Source organism: Xiphophorus maculatus, chromosome 19 (assembly GCF_002775205.1).
Source record: "Xiphophorus maculatus strain JP 163 A chromosome 19, X_maculatus-5.0-male, whole genome shotgun sequence".
Classification (NCBI taxonomy): domain Eukaryota; kingdom Metazoa; phylum Chordata; class Actinopteri; order Cyprinodontiformes; family Poeciliidae; genus Xiphophorus; species Xiphophorus maculatus.
Window position 1 is genome coordinate 310,833 of NC_036461.1, and position 18,203 is coordinate 329,035.

General features: G+C 47.4%; 1 protein-coding gene and 1 long non-coding RNA gene across 3 annotated transcripts; both read left to right on the forward strand.

Annotated features, from left to right (window-relative positions):
- The first annotated feature begins 64 nt into the window (after positions 1 to 64).
- On the forward strand, positions 65 to 17,714 carry LOC102216699 (gephyrin-like). 2 transcript variants are annotated; one of them, XM_023352876.1, is made up of 24 exons: positions 65 to 174; positions 1,745 to 1,823; positions 1,895 to 1,952; positions 2,037 to 2,129; positions 2,587 to 2,681; positions 2,774 to 2,840; positions 3,098 to 3,367; positions 3,589 to 3,678; positions 9,983 to 10,120; positions 10,624 to 10,666; positions 10,738 to 10,875; positions 10,959 to 11,051; positions 11,132 to 11,187; positions 11,333 to 11,452; positions 11,553 to 11,611; positions 12,373 to 12,526; positions 12,593 to 12,714; positions 12,780 to 12,867; positions 12,931 to 13,004; positions 13,131 to 13,195; positions 13,316 to 13,419; positions 14,502 to 14,598; positions 14,963 to 15,101; positions 15,217 to 17,714. In XM_023352876.1, the coding sequence occupies exons 1-23, from the start codon at positions 111 to 113 to the stop codon at positions 15,094 to 15,096; spliced, it is 2,301 nt and encodes a 766-aa protein (XP_023208644.1). In that variant the 5' UTR covers positions 65 to 110; the 3' UTR covers positions 15,097 to 15,101; positions 15,217 to 17,714. The 2 variants fall into 2 exon arrangements, with proteins under 2 accessions (XP_023208644.1, XP_023208645.1); XM_023352877.1 differs by lacking the exon at positions 3,589 to 3,678 and having other exon boundaries at positions 66 to 174.
- On the forward strand, positions 4,846 to 9,198 carry LOC111612255. Its single transcript, XR_002754492.1, has 2 exons — positions 4,846 to 6,485; positions 8,550 to 9,198. It is a non-coding gene; the product is annotated as an uncharacterized LOC111612255 (long non-coding RNA).
- Positions 17,715 to 18,203: the final 489 nt, after the last annotated feature.

Here is an 18,203-nt window from a genome sequence, read left to right on the forward strand (position 1 = left end):
ATCCAGCTGGTCTCGGTTCGGTTCGGCCTTTCCTCCAGAGGTGCAGCGGAACCTCCCCCCTCCCCCGCCGCTACGTATGAGCCGTCACGGTGCAGACAGAGGTTGGAAACATGGCGGCGGATGGGATGGTGCTCACCAACCACGACCATCAGACCCGAGTGGGAATCCTGACTGGTAGGTTCGCAGTTCCGACCCGTAGCGCCCCGGTTCGCTGCGGACCGGAGCTGTTTTATGACGGCTGTCACAATCCGGGCTACGAGCTCTGCGGAGCGGCTCGGCTAGCAGCGAGCTAACCGGCGGTTTGGGCTGAGCTCTGGGTTCGGTTCGGACACATGCTGACTCGGTTCGTCTGGGATTGGGCTAATATCTGCATGGAAACGTTAGTTATTGAGGGAAATGTGTGTTTGGAGCAGAAATGTGAGAGGATTGGGATATTTCATTTAGGCAGACAAACGGGAGAAGAAACCCCGGTTTGGACTTTCAAAACAAAAGGCGAGCGCCTCTTCCTGCTGGTTGGGGCTGTTAGAAATCCCTGGCAGGCTTTTATTTTGAAACGTCCCACTGTGCTGAACGGGTCCAGCTTGGTTTGGGTTGAACATCATGTTTCCTCGCGTTGGAGCGCCCTGCTCCTACATGAGCTGCATTATTCATGTCCCTTTGCAGATGTGCTGGTTCCGACCGCTGCCGCGGTTCTGCTCACGCACACACAAACCGAACCTTCGGAACCAGCCGGCCCGGTTAAAGCGGAAATGGTCCGCCAGCATCATTAACCACGACTCAGTTGATTAAAACATGTGAGGGCAAAACTGAGGCTCGACCCAGCTGCTTCGGAACCAGAGCCGGGAACTGGGCCCGGTAGGGTCCAATAGGCAGCAGTAACTGAAATTATTACCGATTATTTAATTTCTGAATGAATCTCTCCATCCTGACCGAAAAAGTATTCACACCCACTAACAGCCGAGTCTCTGACGTCACTGAGATGACCTTTGACCTACTTTGTTGAACTGATTCATTTCAGATGGTGGGGAATTTAAGTCCAGACTTTGACTAGGCCACTCCAAACAAGGCGGTGGTTTGTTAATTACAGCATTGAATAATAATCAGCCAACATGGAAACCGTAATCGCAGCAACGCACAGATCCAGAACTGGACTGGACCCTACCCAGTTCAGAACCGCCCCAATAGACCAGGTGGGAGCTTCCCCTGTGTTTGCTCTGGTTCTGGTTCTGGTATCAGTCGGCCTGTCTCTCCTTACTCAACTCTGGATCACTGCTGATGGAACCGGGACCAAAAGATTCTGACGGAACCGGAAGAGGGCCTAAAAGGTTCTGAAAAAAGTCTGGAAAAGTTCAGGATCTAAGATTTCTATAGTAAATATTCATATTTCTAGATTTTATTCTGGATCCTGCTGCATAAATGATTCATCTGACATTAAAACGTGGTGGACCCAACTGGACCCAAAGGAAATGAACTGTGAGCTGAAACTCCAGGAAGGTTCATGAACTCGTTGCTCGGTGTGACTGAAGATGTTCCCAGCTGGTTCTAACAGTGCCGGTGCCGGTCCAATCAAGTGATCCGTTTCCCCAGGAAGAGATCCAGATGAGGTTCAGGACAGAACCAGAATTGTCAGAAATGATCCAAAGGACCAGAAGACCAGAACCTGAATTGAGACGCGCTGCTAAAGGATAAAGGGTCTAGAATGCAGAACGGTTCTGGTTCTGACCCGGCCTTCTCTCCCCTGCAGTCAGTGACAGCTGCTTCAAGAACCTGGCAGAAGACAGGAGTGGAGTGAACCTGAAGGACCTGGTCCACGACCCGTCACTGTGAGTCCTCTCATGAACGCCGGCGCCGCGCGCCTTCACATTCTGACCCTCACTGTCGTCTCCCCCTGCAGGCTGGGAGGAGTCATCGCAGCCTACAAAATAGTTCCAGATGAGATCGAGGAAATCAAGGTACGGGCTCGTTGGTGTCTTTCAGATGCTGGTTCAGGAAGCGGAGATGTTCCTGACTTGGTTCTTGTGTTTCCTTCCATGCAGGAAACTCTTCTGGAGTGGTGTGATGAGCAGGAGCTGAATCTCATTCTGACCACCGGAGGAACTGGTTTCGCACCACGAGATGTTACACCAGAGGTACCAGTACAGGCTGACACTCCCTGCTTCAGATGAACCCACTATGACGGTTCCCAGTACCACTCACCCAGCAAGTCCACAGGCTGCAGCACCAACCAAACATTACAGTGGCAGAAACGATCCTAGTAGCATGTAGAGTGAGCCAGGCTCCTAGCATGTTGCATTAGCCAGGCTGCTAGCATGTAGCGCGTGAGCCAGGCTGCTAGCATGTAGAGTGAGCCAGGCTGCTAGCATATAATGTTAGCCAGGCTGCTAACGTGTTTTCCACCTCATGAAGGCAGCCATATTTGACAAAACTGGAAGATAAAGGGTTCCTGGTAGCTTCATACTTGATTTTTCTCAAATCCTTGGCGGCTAATTTGCATCTTTTTTCTTGTGACCCGTCTGTCGGCTCGGTAAGCAGGAATGTTTCTGAAATGTTCGTCCTATGAATGAAGTCATCCCACGGATGTTGCAGGCGACCAGGGAGGTGATCGAGCGAGAGGCCCCAGGGATGGCTCTGGCCATGCTGATGGGATCCCTGAACGTTACTCCTCTGGGAATGCTCTCCAGGTGAGGTTCATGAAGTCTACAGCAGCCTTCTGTGTGTGTGTTGTGTGATGTACCTGCTTGATCTAATGTTGGCTCCTCTGTACTCATTCCAGGCCAGTTTGTGGTATTCGTGGTAAAACGCTGATCATCAACCTTCCAGGCAGCAAGAAAGGCTCCCAGGTGCAGTAGTGACTCCTCACGGTTCTTGTCGGGTTCTGCCGCATCTCATGGACTCAAAAGTGGTTTTACTGCAGAGATCCAGATCAAATGACGCCATTTTCAGCAATTTGAAGCCAAACCAAATGCAGGCGGCCATTTGAAGGCACTGAGCATGTCAGTGGACTAGCCCCTAACCCCTCAGAGAACTTCCTGCTGCTATTTGAACTGGGAGAAGCGTTCTGGGAGTGATGGGACTAAACATGTCCGTGTTCCTGCAGGAGTGTTTCCAGTTCATCCTCCCGGCTCTGCCTCATGCCATCGACCTGCTGCGCGAAGCCGCCGTTCGCGTTAAATCCACGCACGCCGCCCTGGAGCCGATGCCCTCCCTGCTGACCAATACGCACGCCAATACGCACACCATGGAGCGCGGCACCCAGTGCGAGGAAGAGGACGAAGACGAAGAGGACAGGAGGAGAGGACGGCACAACCACCACCAGCACCACCAGCACGGCTCGTCCCACATCACTGTGGCCGCCATCGCCGCAAAGGTGAGCTGGCTGCCGCTGGGCGCCATCGGCGTTGGGGTCCATCAGAATTAAACTGGAAACTAACCAGTTGCTGCAGGAAGGTTGAAGGTCCAGGTTTGCAACAAGCCGCTGGTTGCCATAGCAACTATATAATCATGTTTTTCACAACTTCATTCCGTGTTCATTCATGTGTTTCACTTCTCATTCATGTGTGTGTGTGTGTGTGTGTGTGTGCTGGTCAGACGAGTCATGTGGCGGTCATGGCTAAGGGCGCCCCCTACCTACCTGGAAGCACACCTGCCCCTCCCTCTCATTTCACCTGTTCCCGTCAGGTGAGCTGCAGCCATCTTCCTCCTCCTCTTCCGTCCTGACCCGTTACGGTTTCACTACTCACCTTCAGTCGTCAGGGAAACGCTGAACCTGATTGGTTGATGAGAACACACCTGCCTGATCACCTGAATCAAAGCAGCAGGACGATTCTCCCACAATGCACTTCTCTGTTTGGGTTCCTGAGTTACAAGGCTGCAACAAACACTGCTGATAAATGAACCTGCTGATCTCCACCAGTTATTCAAGGCAGCTATGAAGAGATTTGTTGTTAGAAACCAAATTTAATGCAAAATTCTAAAATGGTAGCATTGTAACTGAATATTTTTACAGTAAGCTATAATTATCTGCACTGAGTAATTAGCTCACAATTAGCTCATAAGCTCAGGCTGGGAGGAGTTTGGAGAGGCCATGGAGAAAGACTTCTGCACGGCTTCGAGGTGATTCTGGTCCAACATCTGGCATCTCAGGAGGGGGAAGCAGCACAGCACCAACACTGTTTATAGTGGGGATGGTGTGCTGCTGACCTCTACTCGGGACGTTGTGGGCCGGTGGGCAGAATACTTCGAAGACCTCCTCAATCCCACCAACATGCCTTCCATTGAGGAAGCTGAGCCTGGGGACTCTGGGTTGGGCTCTCCACTCTCTGGGGACGAGGTCGCCGAGGTGGTTGAGAAGCTCCTCGGTGGCAAGGCTCCGGGGGTGGATGAGATCCGCCCGGAGTTCCTTAAGGCTCTGGATGCTGTAGGGTTGTGTTGGCTGACGCGACTCTGCAATATCGCATGGACATCGGGGGCAGTTCCCCTGGATTGGCAGACTGGGGTGGTGGTCCCCCTGTTCAAAAAGGGGGACCGGAGGGTGTGCTCCAATTACAGAGGGGTCACACTCTTAAGCCTCCCTGGCAAGGTTTATTCAGGGGTCCTGGAGAGGAGGGTCCGTCGGATAGTCAAACCTTGGATTCAGGAAGAGCAGTGTGGTTTTTGTCCTGGTTGTGGAACACTGGACCAGCTCTACACCCTCAGCAGGGTCCTGGAGGGTTCTGGGAGTTCGCCCAACCGGTCTACATGTGTTTTGTGGACTTGGAGAAGGCGTTCTACCGTGTCCCTCGGGGAGCCCTGTGGGGGGTTCTCCGGGAGTATGGGGTACCGGGCCCTTTGATACGGGCTGTCAGGTCCCTGTACGACCGGTGTCAGAGTCTGGTCCACATCGTTTCCGGTGAGAGTTGGACTCCGCCAGGGCTGCCCTTTGTTACCGATTCTGTTCAATAGTTTCATGGACAAAATTTCTAGGCGCAGCCAAGGTGTTGAGGGACTTTGTTTTGGCGGCCTTAGGATCCTATATCTGCTTTAGGCGGATAAAGTGGTCCTGTTGGTTTCATCGGGTTGTGATCTACAGTTCTTGCCGGAGCGGTTCACAGCTGAGTGTGAAGCAGCCGGGATGAGGATCAGTGCCTCCAAAGGGTAGAGTGCCTTCTCCAGGTCGGGAGGTTGGGGGGGGGAGGATGTCCTGTCCCAAGTGGCGGAGTTTAAGTATTTCTAGGTTCATGAATGAGGGAAAATGGAGCGGGCATCTGGTTAGGATGGATGTCTCCCTGGTGGTGGGAGGCGCAGAGGGAGACCCAGGACACGCTGGAGGGATGATGGTCCTCTGCTGGGAACACCTTGGAATTCCCCCAGAGGAGCTGGAGCAGGAGGCTGGCAGAGGGAAGTCTAGGCCCCGCGACCCGACAAAGAGGAAGAAGATGGACGGTTGGCATATAATTATCTCATGATGGTATCATCTCTAAAATGGATGGACAGTGCAGCTGGGCCAGATTTTGACTGATAAAATACAGAAAATCTGATTATTTACTCAAACAGGAAGTCATTATTATCACATCAGTACCGGAGGTTCTGGTTCCTAACCAATCACAAGCTCTCAGTTCTTCATCCATGTATCTCATACGGTGCAGAAGCAAACATGCTGCCACAGCCATCCAGAACCGGGTGGTTCTAAGGATCCAGGACTAGTTGAACATGTTTCCTAAATATGTTGCAATTTTCCTATTACCTAGAAAATTGCTGTTTGTATTACGCCAAAACTCATAATTCAAAAATTTACATCTTTTGTTACATTTGTCACCCATGGAGGTCGCCATTTTTCACAGATGGGTTGATGACGTCAAGGCTAACTTTACCCAAGTAGTTGTTTATCATATTGCGTTTGACTGGTGTCATTTTAGATAATGCCACACTGTGGCACTATTGGCTGTAATTAAAAAAATAAAAATTGAGACAGAATCTGGATAATTTATGAAAGAGAGGAGAGTGCAGTGCCAGAGCCGGAGTGGAACACAATGAAGGTCCTGATCTGGACCCTGGACATTTCTCCGCAACACTGAGCCATTTATACCAGCAGAACCAACAAAGGCTCTGACAGGTGATCGTTACCTTAACGAGATAAAAATAAATGCCGTGCTGAGACGGGCAGAGCTGGATGCTCTTTGAGATGCTAACAGGAGCTATACTGCCTGGGTACTGACGTCACCGATCCAACCGGATCCACGGGGGTTCGGTGTCGGTGTGGCGGTTACCACCACACAGGACTCTGAACAGCACAGCTGATGCCGAACCGGACACAGCGCTAAAGACGCTGGGAGAGACGTCAAAGACAAGCAACGCTAACGGAGCCTTTACTACTGGAAATGCTAACGGAGCTAGATCACCGGTACTGAATGTGAAACCACCGGACACAGTTCGGAGTCTAAACCGCTGTTGCCAAACCGGACTCAGAGCTATAGAAGTACTTACCGGATCACGCAGTCCAACCAGAGGTGAGTGTCATTCATTGTTTCATTATGAACCCAAGTTCACCTCGCTGCAGCAAACAGGAAGGGCGGGACGGACCATTGTCAGTCTCGTACCTTATTTGGAAATAGCGTCCCCTCCAGAAGTGAGGGGGGCGCCATTTCCTATATTATCCGCGGTCTCCCGTTTTCATTTTCTTTTTAAATCTGTGATATATTTCCATCTTTAGGAAGGATTTTCACTCTCAGCGTGTATTTGAACTTCTCTCTTTTATTTACTTCAGCGCAGCTCACAGTTTTTAACAGATTCTGTGACTTTCTTAGTCGCATCTTTTCGGGCCTGATACTGCCTCTAGTGGCGTGGGGTGGTAACACAACTAGTATAATTACATTACTAAATCAGAATACCACAACGTCTTTATTATTTATTATTATTGTCTGCATTACTGGTAACGTAAAAGATAAATTATCTAATAAAACACAATTTTTTCATTTTCTTATGGATGTAGAGCTAATTAAATGACAAACAATACTTTTATATTATAAATAATATCGTTATATCTCCATCAATTATAGGAGGTACAAAATAAATAAGGAGACATGAAAAACAACACGATCAACTATAATAAAAATTCCATCTGCAATGTATACATAAGAAATTTAATTGAGCAAAAGTCAATAACAAACAAATTAATTAGGTACAGAAGAATAATAACCCAGGTCGTTACAACCAGAGTTGTTAAACAGATACAAGCAAAAATTCACATTTTTCTTTTTACGGTGCCATGTATATTATTCTGAGAGACTTTTTGTTGGTAGAGTCTTAAATATAGGAAAAAATATGGTTAAACTATTTAGTCTTCCAAGGTGGAAATTTTCCTTCAACTCCAAAACGATAAAATAAATAAATCATATTCATAGAATCACAATATCAGCAATTTATGCATAGAGTAAAACTCTTAGCAGGCTACAGGTAAATGTTATCATTTAGTTTGGCTAAGAATAATTATTGCACTGTCAATAAATGATTTCTAATCGATGTTCTTAGTTACCAGAGTAACGCCTTCATGAGCTCAGAGGCTCAAACTGATGAATAAAGAGGATGGATGCTCTCTGCTGAAATATTTCTTGCTGTCTCTCATGTTCTTTCAGCAAACAGTTGAGACAGAGTTGGTTTTGGTTTCACCACTATTTACCTGTTGTTATACCTGCCATCCAAAGTTTTCTTAAAAGATTGTCTGTTAGTCTGCAGCTCATGTGAGCAAACCAGCTGAGGAGATGAAAAAAGTTAAAACTTGAGTTAAAATGTTGTTTTAACTTGAGTTGAGTTAAAACTCTAGTTAGAATGTTAAGTTTTAACATTTTAACTCATCAACCTCTAACTAGAGATCACTAAGTCTTAAAAGACAGAGTCTCTGAGAACAGTTCTTAAAGAGATAGCCAGTATTTTCAGCAAAATTGAGCTGACTGTCCAGGAATGACAAGGAATTTAAAATTAGCCAGTTTCAACATGTTGGCCATCGAGTGAAACTGGAATCACTTTCAGGTTTTGTTTAGTCATTTAATTAGCTCTACTTCCTTGAGGAAATGAAAATGTATGTTCTTTAGTGAGGGACTTTATCTTTTACGGTTCCAGTAATGCAGACATTAATAGTAAACAATAAAGACTTGTGGTATTCTGATTTAGTAATGTAATTATATTAGCCGTGTTACCACCCCACACCACTAGAGGCAGTATCAGGCCCGAAAAGATGCGACTAAGGAGCAGATTCAGAAGTTCACAGGAAACTACAGAACCCTCTAAGTCAGGGGTGGGCAATCCTGGTCCTCGAGGGCCGGTGTCCTGCGAATCTTAGATGTCTCCCTGGTCCAACACACTTGAATCCAATAACTCAATCACCTCCTAAGTGCAGTCAAGTTCTCCAGAGTCCTGCTAATGACCTCATTATTTGACTCAGGTGTGTTGAAGTAGAGATGCATCTAAAAGTTGCAGGAGACCGGCCCTCGAGGCCTGGAGTTGCCCACCCCTGCTCTAAGTCCTCAAGCTAAAGAAGTTCATTTTAAAATTCTCAATAACTTTTTTCCATCCAGGGAATTATTAAGACAAAGATTCAACTTTGATACCAACAGCTGGACCTTTTGTGACAACGACTCTGAAACAACAGATCGTCTCTTTTTCTATTGTGTGCAAACTGGAACATTTTGGAGGAACTTTCAGGACTGGATCTCATCAAAACTTTCCTCCATCATCCCTTAAAAAGAGAGGATCTAATATTTGGAAAAACCCACAGAGACAGAAGAACCTCATTCTTCACAACCTGCTGATCCTCACCAAATTCTTCATCCACTCCTGTAAATGGGGAAATAGAAATCCTGACTTTTCAGCTTTTAAAAACCTTTTAATGGACAAAAATCACTTCAGAACCTTAAAACTGATGAAAAACAAGCAGGAATAAATACAGCTTTTGGACGCCTATAATGGTCTGAATTTATTTGAAAACTAAAGCCCCTTTGTCTCTGTTTTTTCGGTTTGTTTTTTTCATTATGCTATCCCTCTGTTTGATGTCTGATAAATTTTATTTATTTATAATTTTATTTTACCTGTTTGAATTTTTTAATTTTTTTTATTGTCATAATTATACATGTGCCTTAAGCCTGTAAGACTTGTTTTCGTCATGTATGTACATGCCACGTGATCTTGTACACTTGTTCAAAATGTTTAATAAAAAAAAAAAAAAAAGAAAGCTACAGAAACTGTGAGCTGCGCTGAAGTAAATAAAAGAGAGAAGTTCAAATTCATGCTGAGAGTGAAAATCCTTCCTAAAGATAAAAACATATCACAGATTTCAAAAGAAAATAAAAACGAGAGACCGCGGATAATATAGGAAATAGCGCCCCCCTCACTTCTGGAGTGCAATGGCCCCATTTCCAAATAAGGTAAGAGACTGACAGCGGTCCGTCCCGCCCTTCCTGTTTGCTGCAGCCAGGTGGACTTGGACCTGCCAACTCTTCCTCTTCCTCTGTTTGCTCCGCCTCATCTTCATCATTACTTGTTATTTCTAGTTCTGATCGGTTTCAATGCGCTCTGGTTCAAATTAAAAAGACTTAACGTTACTTACAGTGATAAGTTACTTAACAGTTACTGAGGTTCTTACAATGAATGTAAATGAATGCAATGCATTCATTTACCCAGAATGCATTGCAGTGTGAACAACATGCCGACAATCCTGTGAAAATATTTGATTAAAGTTTATAAAAACTAAATAACCTACAGTATTATTACTGTATTATTTTTACATCTAAGATAAATATTTATAACTTGTCGTGGTTCCTTTTAAGATCAGTGGAGTGGTTAAACACGGTGGTGGCAGTGTCATGCTTTGGGACATCCTGTACTGACCTTCAGGCTGATTTCCTCTCAATCATCGTTTCCCATTAATGTCATTCATCTGATCCAGAGGCGACTCTGAACTGAACACCGTGTGTGTGTGTGTGTGTGTGTGTGTGTGTGTGTGTGTGTGCAGATCCCAGACTCGATCATTTCCCGAGGCGTTCAGGTGCTTCCTCGAGACTCAGCGTCTTTAAGCTCCACCCCATCTGAGTCGCCACGGGCGACGCAGGCGACGTCGCGCCTGTCCACCGCCTCCTGCCCGACGCCCAAGGTACACACCCTCACTAACAGACCAGAACCAGAACCTCCAGAACCCCGGGCCGGACAGTCTGCTTCGTGTTGGATCCGGTTTCCCTCTGGTTCTGGTTCTGGGAGTTCTCCTGCATGCTCCTCTTTTCTTCTGCTGCATTTTTACTATATTTTCATATTGTTGATCCCAAACTTAAAAGTTGAGACGAGGGGGCTCAGGAACCGGTGCAGAACCTGGACCCAGGTTCTGCTGCTGGTTCCCCTGGGCCGGACGTGTTTTGTTCCTGGATGGAGCTTTCAGCTGATTCCTGAACATCTTCAGTTGTGCTGAAGAGAGTCCTAGTTAAAGTAAACCTGCTGTTACAGGTAACCAGAAACGGGTCGGGTAAACCCATCAGAAACGCGTCCTCACAATAATCCAGAGTCCAGAACTCTGTTCTGGTCCCACTCGGGCTCCAGGTCGTCATGAGGCAATTTAATCGGGTTCTGTCTCAGTGACTGGTTCTGTTCGGTTCTGTTCTGCAGGTCCAGTCCCGATGCGGCAGCAACGAGAACATCCTGAGAGCCAGTAAGTTCAGTCCGACCCGCCGATCCGGTCCGGTCGGGTCGGACCTGAAGCCTGTCTGGTTCTGTCTCCAGGCCACAGCGCCGTGGACATCAGCAAGGTGGCGCGGCGCCACCGCATGTCGCCGTTCCCGCTGACCTCCATGGACAAGGCCTTCATCACGGTGCTGGAGATGACGCCCATCCTGGGCATCGAGGTCATCAACTACAGAGGTGGGTCGCCATTCGGGTCAAAACCGCGGCCTGATGGCAGGCAGTGCGGTAACGTCCGGGTGAACGGTTCTGGTTCTGTGCAGACGGTTTGGGCCGGGTTCTCGCTCAGGACATCTACGCCAAAGACAACCTGCCTCCGTTCCCGGCCTCGGTGAAGGACGGCTACGCCGTGCGGGGTGAGTCCTCTCTGCAGAACTCTGCCGGTTCTGGATGAGGTCCGGTTGACTGAGGAGCGGTTTCGTGTCTCTGTGTGCAGCCGCTGACGGACCTGGAGACCGTTTCATCTTGGGGGAGTCGCAGGCCGGACAGCAGGTCAGAGAACCTTCAGTCTGATGGCTCCACCTGCTGGCCGGAGGCGCCACTGCAGGCCAGACTCTCACAGCGCGTGTGTGTGTGTGTGTGTGTGTGTGTGTGTGTGTGTGTGTTTGTGTGTGTGTGTGTGTGTGTGTTTGTGTAGCCCACCCACACCGTGATGCCGGGTCAGGTGATGAGGGTGACGACCGGCGCTCCGATCCCGTGTGGCGCCGACGCCGTGGTCCAGGTTGAGGACACGGAGCTGCTGAGGGAGTCGGAGGACGTAAGGACCGCTGCCGGGTTCTGTCCTGGTTCTGGCCGACCCGTCCTGGGTTTGGGCCTGATGGTTCTGGTTCTGATTTTGGTGCCTTTGTGGGTCGCAGGGCACAGAGGAGCTGGAGGTGAGGATTATGGTCCAGGCCCGGCCCGGACAGGACATCAGGTGAGCCCAGAACCGTAACCCTAAGGTCTGGTCACCATGGTAACGCCATGTGAACACCACGAACTCCCAGGGCACTGGGTTCTCCAGGTTGCCACAGGAACAGCAGTGTAGAAAAGGAAAAGAGGATATGGCGGATTATTTAAGGGAATTTTCTCTTTATTTAATGTAAAGGATATAAAAATTAATCTATTCATCGGTCCAATGATTGACCCATCCACACATACATGCTCCGTCCATGAACGTGACTTTCAGTCAAACTAAACAAGCAGTTTTCACTTACCTGATAACGTGACTTTGGTGAACTCCCAACATTTACCTGTTTCTACAATAAAAACAGGTTTGCTAAAAAATATCTCTAAACAGAAGCTAGCAGACTTCTAGATGAGGCTAATGCTAACAGCTGGAGCGCTCTGAGCTCTACGCCAGTCTTTCTCCATCTCTGGTCCCCGGACCACTGGCAGTCCGTGAGCGCCCCCTAGTGGTCCGCCAGGTACTGCAAGTAAACCGCCGTTTATTTGCCGTGGCGTCAGCTAGCTTAGGAAAGAATTGAGTTCAAAGTAATGATGGAAAATTGGATTAAAACTGTCACTGAAAAGAAAACAAATCCAGGAATATTATATGACTAGTTGATCACACACTTTAAATATATCAGTAATGATTGTTTTACTATATTATAATTGTTTTATTATTTCTGATCTCATTGTGATGAAATCATTGAGTGAAAGCTGACTGAGTGTGTGTGTGTCCGTGTGTCCGTCCAGGCCGATCGGCCATGACATCAGGAGGGGGGAGTGTGTTCTGGCCAAAGGGACCCATATGGGCCCCTCAGAGATCGGCTTGCTAGCCACCGTGGGGGTCACCGAGGTCAGCGTGCACAAGTTCCCCGTGGTGGCCGTCATGTCCACCGGAAACGAGGTACAGTTGCCGAGAGGTCCACCGGACCCGGACCCAGACCCGACTCACCGGCTTCTCTCCCCATAGCTGCTGAACCCAGAGGACGACCTCCACCCTGGGAAGATCCGGGACTCGAACCGCTCCACCCTGCTGGCCACCATCCAGGAGCACGGCTACCCCACCATCAACCTGGGCATCGTCGGAGACAAGTAGGGAGGCATAAAGCGCGCGGCGGCGCCCCCTGCTGGACTCTCACCTGTGCTTGTGTTTGCAGCCCTGACGACCTGCTGTCGGCGCTGCACGAGGGGATCAGCCGTGCTGACGTCATCATCACCTCAGGGGGCGTGTCCATGGGGGAGAAGGTAGGTGGCGGCAGCGGTGGGTGTGGTTTCGGCCGGCAGCACTCTAACCTGTCGTTTCCTCAGGATTACCTGAAGCAGGTGCTGGACATCGACCTGCACGCTCAGATCCACTTCGGACGCGTCTTCATGAAGCCGGGGTGAGTGTTTGAGGCGTGGGGGCGGGGCTTGTTCTCCCTATAGGTGCGGCAGTTCCTGTCGAAACCATCTGACCCCGAAGCGAACTTCCTGCTGCGGTTCGGTCAGCTACTGTTTCTGTCCCGCAGTCTGCCCACCACCTTCGCCACCGTCGACATCGATGGAACCAGGAAGCTCATCTTTGCTCTGCCAGGTACCGCAGCACAGGCTTTTACTTTGAAAACACCAGAATGCTTCCTGCAGGAGCTATGGATGTGTGTGTGTCCATTGTGTGTTTCCAGTGTGTGTTTTCACCCTGTCACGCTGCCTCCAGGTAACCCGGTGTCGGCGGTGGTCACCTGCAACCTGTTTGTGATCCCGGCTCTGAGGAAGATGCAGGGCGTTCTGGACCCCCGGCCCACCATCATCAAAGCTCGGGTAAGGGCCTCTGCAGCGCCTCACTTTGGGTTTTAAAGTTAGAAATGGATATTTGTTGTTGTCACTAGAGAAGCTTCACGTCTTTATGTTCAAGTTGTAAGCTCCAGTCCTGAAGGGGGCGCTACAGTCTGCTATTGATATCCTGGTCCACTTCCAGTACTAACAGCGATGGGGATTCATATTCATCCTGCTGTGGCTCATAATAATAATAGAAGTGAACAGTTTGTAGCTGCTGAGCTACAGTGTGCTAAAGGACCTTTGACCTTCAGATAGCGAGCGTCACATAGCTAGCTGGTGTCTGGTCAGCAGATTGGCCACAGCATCAGAGGTGGCGTGTCTGCTATTAATCATCGCATTTATAGTAGATTTACAGCCAATGCTACGTAGGAAAGATAAACTCCAGCTATCATTTACTAGCCTGCTAATGCCAGGTATAGTACTAGCAAGCTAATGCTAGATATAAGCCAGTTATCTAACACTAGGCAATGCTAGCAAACTAATTTTAGTTATGGGATAGTAGCATCTGGTAGCAGTACAGCCATTGGTTTGATTGCTTTGACTATGATTTGTAATCCTATCACTTCCAACCAGTCAGAACTGCAGGTGTCTTCATGAAACAAGAGAAGAAGTCCAGTCTTCTTTTACTGAATTACTGAATTTAGGATGATCTAATGCTAGCTGTCCAAGTGAATAGCGGCTAGCCTCAAATAGCTGCTGTTAGCTCTACTTAGCGCCTCCTGTGAATTAAAGTTAAGGGTTAGCGCTCTCCAGATATTCTCAGGTAGCAGCTTTATTGGTACTGATGGTTTGATAGTGATGCATTTAATGTTTTTGCATTTGTTGAACAGTTGCTAGCTGCTAGATAGCATCATAAAGCTAGCATTCATAAAAGCTATCAGTGCTAGCTAGCCACCTGGATGGATGGTTTTAGCTGATTTAAATATGCTGTGCATGTTACATGGAGCTTTCTAGAATTCAAACAATAAATATGCAAAGGTTCAGACTTGAATTAGGCCGTTTGTGTGGAGTCCTTTAAGCTAAGTGTTTCATGGATTGGCCAACGCCGGTTGCTTTTTGTCCAGCTGTCCTGTGACGTGAAGCTGGACCCCCGACCTGAATACCACCGCTGCATCCTGACCTGGCACCACCAGGAGCCGCTGCCCTGGGCCCAGAGCACAGGTCAGCTCATGCTTTAACCTTTGACCTTTGACCTTCAGGGTGACAAGAAATGTACAGTTGGCTCCTAAGTCTGCATACGCCTGGTACATCTGAAGCAAAATCTTTATTCAACCAAGAAGTTTGTTTCTGCAGTAGAATCAGGCCTGAAAATATTTAAATGTACATTTTGTTAAATCATGGCTGCTGGTACCGAGTCTGGTTCTGGTTCTGCTGGAGCTTTCTTCCTGCTAAAAGGCCAGAATCCTCCCAGAGGCCAGGGGGCTGATCCTGGCAGCAGATGCTTTAGTTCCAGCTGGTGACCTGTAGTGACCCAGACAACCGTCAGAGCCAGAACCGGGTCGGTACTGATGCTGTTGTCCTGCAGGGAACCAGGTGTCCAGCCGCCTCATGTCCATGCGGAGCGCCAACGGGCTGCTGATGCTGCCACCCAAGACCGAGCAGTACGTGGAACTGCACAAGGGCGAGGTGGTGGACGTCATGGTGATCGGCCGGCTATGATGCAGGTGAGCCGCCCGTCGCCCCCGGCTGGCCACGCGGGGCGTCGTCCCGCCTGTTGTCGCCCCCCGCTGGCCGGGGGACTAACAATCTGTCTGCCATGTTTCTCTGTTTCTCCTGCAGACCTTCGCGTCACCTGCTACCGATCACCGTGGCAACGCCAGGAGATGTCTCACCCGGACAGGAAGGGCGGGGTTGGTGGGGCAGGAAGTGATGCATGTCTATCTGGTGGCCATTAGCTGTGATGTCATATGCAACAGCCAATCGGAGCCAGTGCAGGCTGAATCCTCTCTGAGGAGCTCGCTGTACTTCAACAGAGAAAAAAATGTGAAAAAATATATAAAAGAAGATTTATTCTGTAATATTATTATCCTAATAACAATTAATATTCTTAATTAATATTCTATTTATTATTATTGCCATGGTTCTGGTTGAATATTCTCACCTCAGTAGTCTTCATCTCTTCATTTGCTTTGTGCGTTTTACCTGGCAGGTAAACTCTAGAGACTCCTCCTCTTCTTCCTCCTTCTCTTCTGTTTCTGCTCCCTCCTTCATCGCTCGGCTCCTTCATCACATAGAAACCATTGTCCATGATGATGATGATGATGATGATGAGTGGGAACCGTCCACTTCCTGCTGGAGCTCCACAGTTTGCCACGAAATAAAAACATCAAGACTGATGTTCAGAAACACCAAACAGTGGAAGCCATGAGCAGAGCAGAACCGGCCCGGAACCGGAGCCCGGGTTCCTGGCCCGGGTCGGGCCGTTGTCAGAACCGGCCTGTTGGAGCAGCAGCTGCTCTCCGTCAAACATCTGCCTAGAGCTTGATGCCACAGGAAACGCCATGTATGGAAGAATATAGAGGCAAAAAAAGCAGGAATAATAATCGATGAAGAGAAATAAAAGAAACCCATATTTTTATTTTATTGCTTTCTGTCCATTTGTCAAAATTTATTTATCTAATGTGTCTAACTTATTTACCGGATCCTTAATTGCTTCTGCTCATTATTTATGATGATAATATTTAAAAACTTAAATTCTGTTTAAAAAGAAGGAAATCTAAAATGGCTTCAGTTTTTGCATGACTTCTCCTCTAACTGATTTCTCTCTTTACTTTTCCTGCCTGATCTTTTGGTCATTTTTACAGAAGTGGAGTTTTCTGTGGCACCACCGGCTCTCCGTACACGCCTAGCTTCAGTTCAGCCAGTCAGCAGCTTCCAAACATCCAAAACATCGGTTAAATCCATAAAACAGGAAAGCTTTTCCTTGTGACGTTTTATGGTTGCTGTCCAGGCTACCAGCAACCCAACAGAACCGTAGAACTCCGCTGCTCCGGTTCAGGACTACACTGTGTGTTTCTACCTGATGGTGCTTTGTCTAGAAAAACGAGTCAGAACCTTTTTAAGATTTGAAGAAACTCTCTGACTGCATCCTTCACAGTAATCTGAAAAATTAAATGTAATTTTATTAAGTTTGAATTTCGACACTTCAGGTTTGCCATACAGAAATAATGGAAATAAAACAGAAAAATGCCCAAAACGTTAGAAAACGTACCTTATTTAAAAACCAAGAACAAAGAATGATTTTTTTTCTTTATTTTGACATTTTTCTTCTTTATATTTTATTATAAATATCTTTTTTTTTTCTTTTTTTTTAAATAAGTGTCCTGAACTATTAGCAAATTCAACAATTCAAAAAATTCTCACTAAAATATTGAGATAATTTAAGCATCTTTTTTTTGCTTCAAATTTCATGATAATTTTATTTTTGTGGCATCTCAGGTGTTCCATACGGAGCTCTGGAGAGTTTGATACGGACTAAAATCATTTCCAGATTAGATGCAGATAAACATTAAAATCCCAACATTTACTAAACCTTCCTCTTCCTCTCACTCTTCCCCTCAGTGCCAAACCCGGTCAAAGGTCAGCTGCTCTGCGCTGCATTCAGGTTCCTGAACTACTGTAATTTTTTCCATATTATTTTTCTTTCCATCGTTTTTCGTGGTTTTGCTGAAATGTTCTGATAGATCCTGAGGATCTTTTGCCCTGCAGAGTGTCTGACCTTTGACCCCTCCCTCTCATCATGGACCCTGCATGCCGTACGGAGGGGCGATTCTTTCTAGATGGGCAGGTGCGGTTCCAGGTCCGGTGCAGCACCTGGGCAATGCTCCCCATCATTTCTGATTCAGAAACTTCCCAGTTACCTCAAATGCACCGCAGTGATTTCTGCTGCTCGTGCTGCGTTCAAGTCACAGCAGACCGGAGGACGCCTCACTAATTCTGGGAAGGATATTTAAATTAAATGTCAATAAAACGAAACACTTTCACTTTAGTTTTCCCACATTGGGCAGCTCATGGGTGTGGAAATTCCATGGTGACTTGAACGCAGCATCGGGGCCGCCTGGCGTCTGCCTGAGAGGACCAATCAGGAAGCAGCAGCAGCGGTTGTTGTGAAACTGCCTTTGTACCGAGAGATTGGAAACACTGGAGTCAGTGTCTGCACACGATCAACATGACCAGCACTTCCTGAAGCAATGACAGCATTCTACTGTAAAATACTACAGGATGATTTTCTGTAACATTACTGAAACTGAATTAAAGATAATCCTGATTATTCTCTACCTGCTGAGTTTCCTTCATTTACAGAAACAACGATCCGCCATGTTGGATCCGAACAGACGGGAAGGAAACGGCCCAGAAACATCCAGGTTTCCTGATTCTTTCCCCAAATCATAAGATCAGAGAATCCCACTGGTTTAGGACCAGTTGAAACTGGTATAGGACCAGTTTCAACTCTAAAACCAGCGTTTCGGTCAGAAAGAACAAGCTAGGAAAAAAATCCAACACCACCCTTGAGACGACCAGGTTCTGTGTGGACCGCCATATCTCCTGTCCATCAGAACCACCAAAACACCGAGACTATCAGTTTTTTGTTTGACTTATTTTCATATATATGTATTTTTTATTTACATCTCCCAGTTGTGGGTAATTTTTATCATCAGAAATTCCAACTTTTGTTTTATTGTTTAATGTTCCTTGGATTAATATAAGTTGGTAACATTCTTCTGACATTAGATATTAGGGTTATGTTTCAATATTCAGGCAGGTAA

Excerpts from the sequence above, each read along its gene's own strand:
- LOC102216699 (XM_023352876.1), top strand. The coding sequence starts at position 111 with ATGGCGGCGGATGGGATGGTGCTCACCAACCACGACCATCAGACCCGA. Across the intron at positions 2,841-3,097 it reads GCAGCAAGAAAGGCTCCCAG|GAGTGTTTCCAGTTCATCCT; the intron begins GTGCAGTAGTGA and ends GTGTTCCTGCAG. Across the intron at positions 3,679-9,982 it reads ATTTCACCTGTTCCCGTCAG|ATCCCAGACTCGATCATTTC; the intron begins GTGAGCTGCAGC and ends GTGTGTGTGCAG.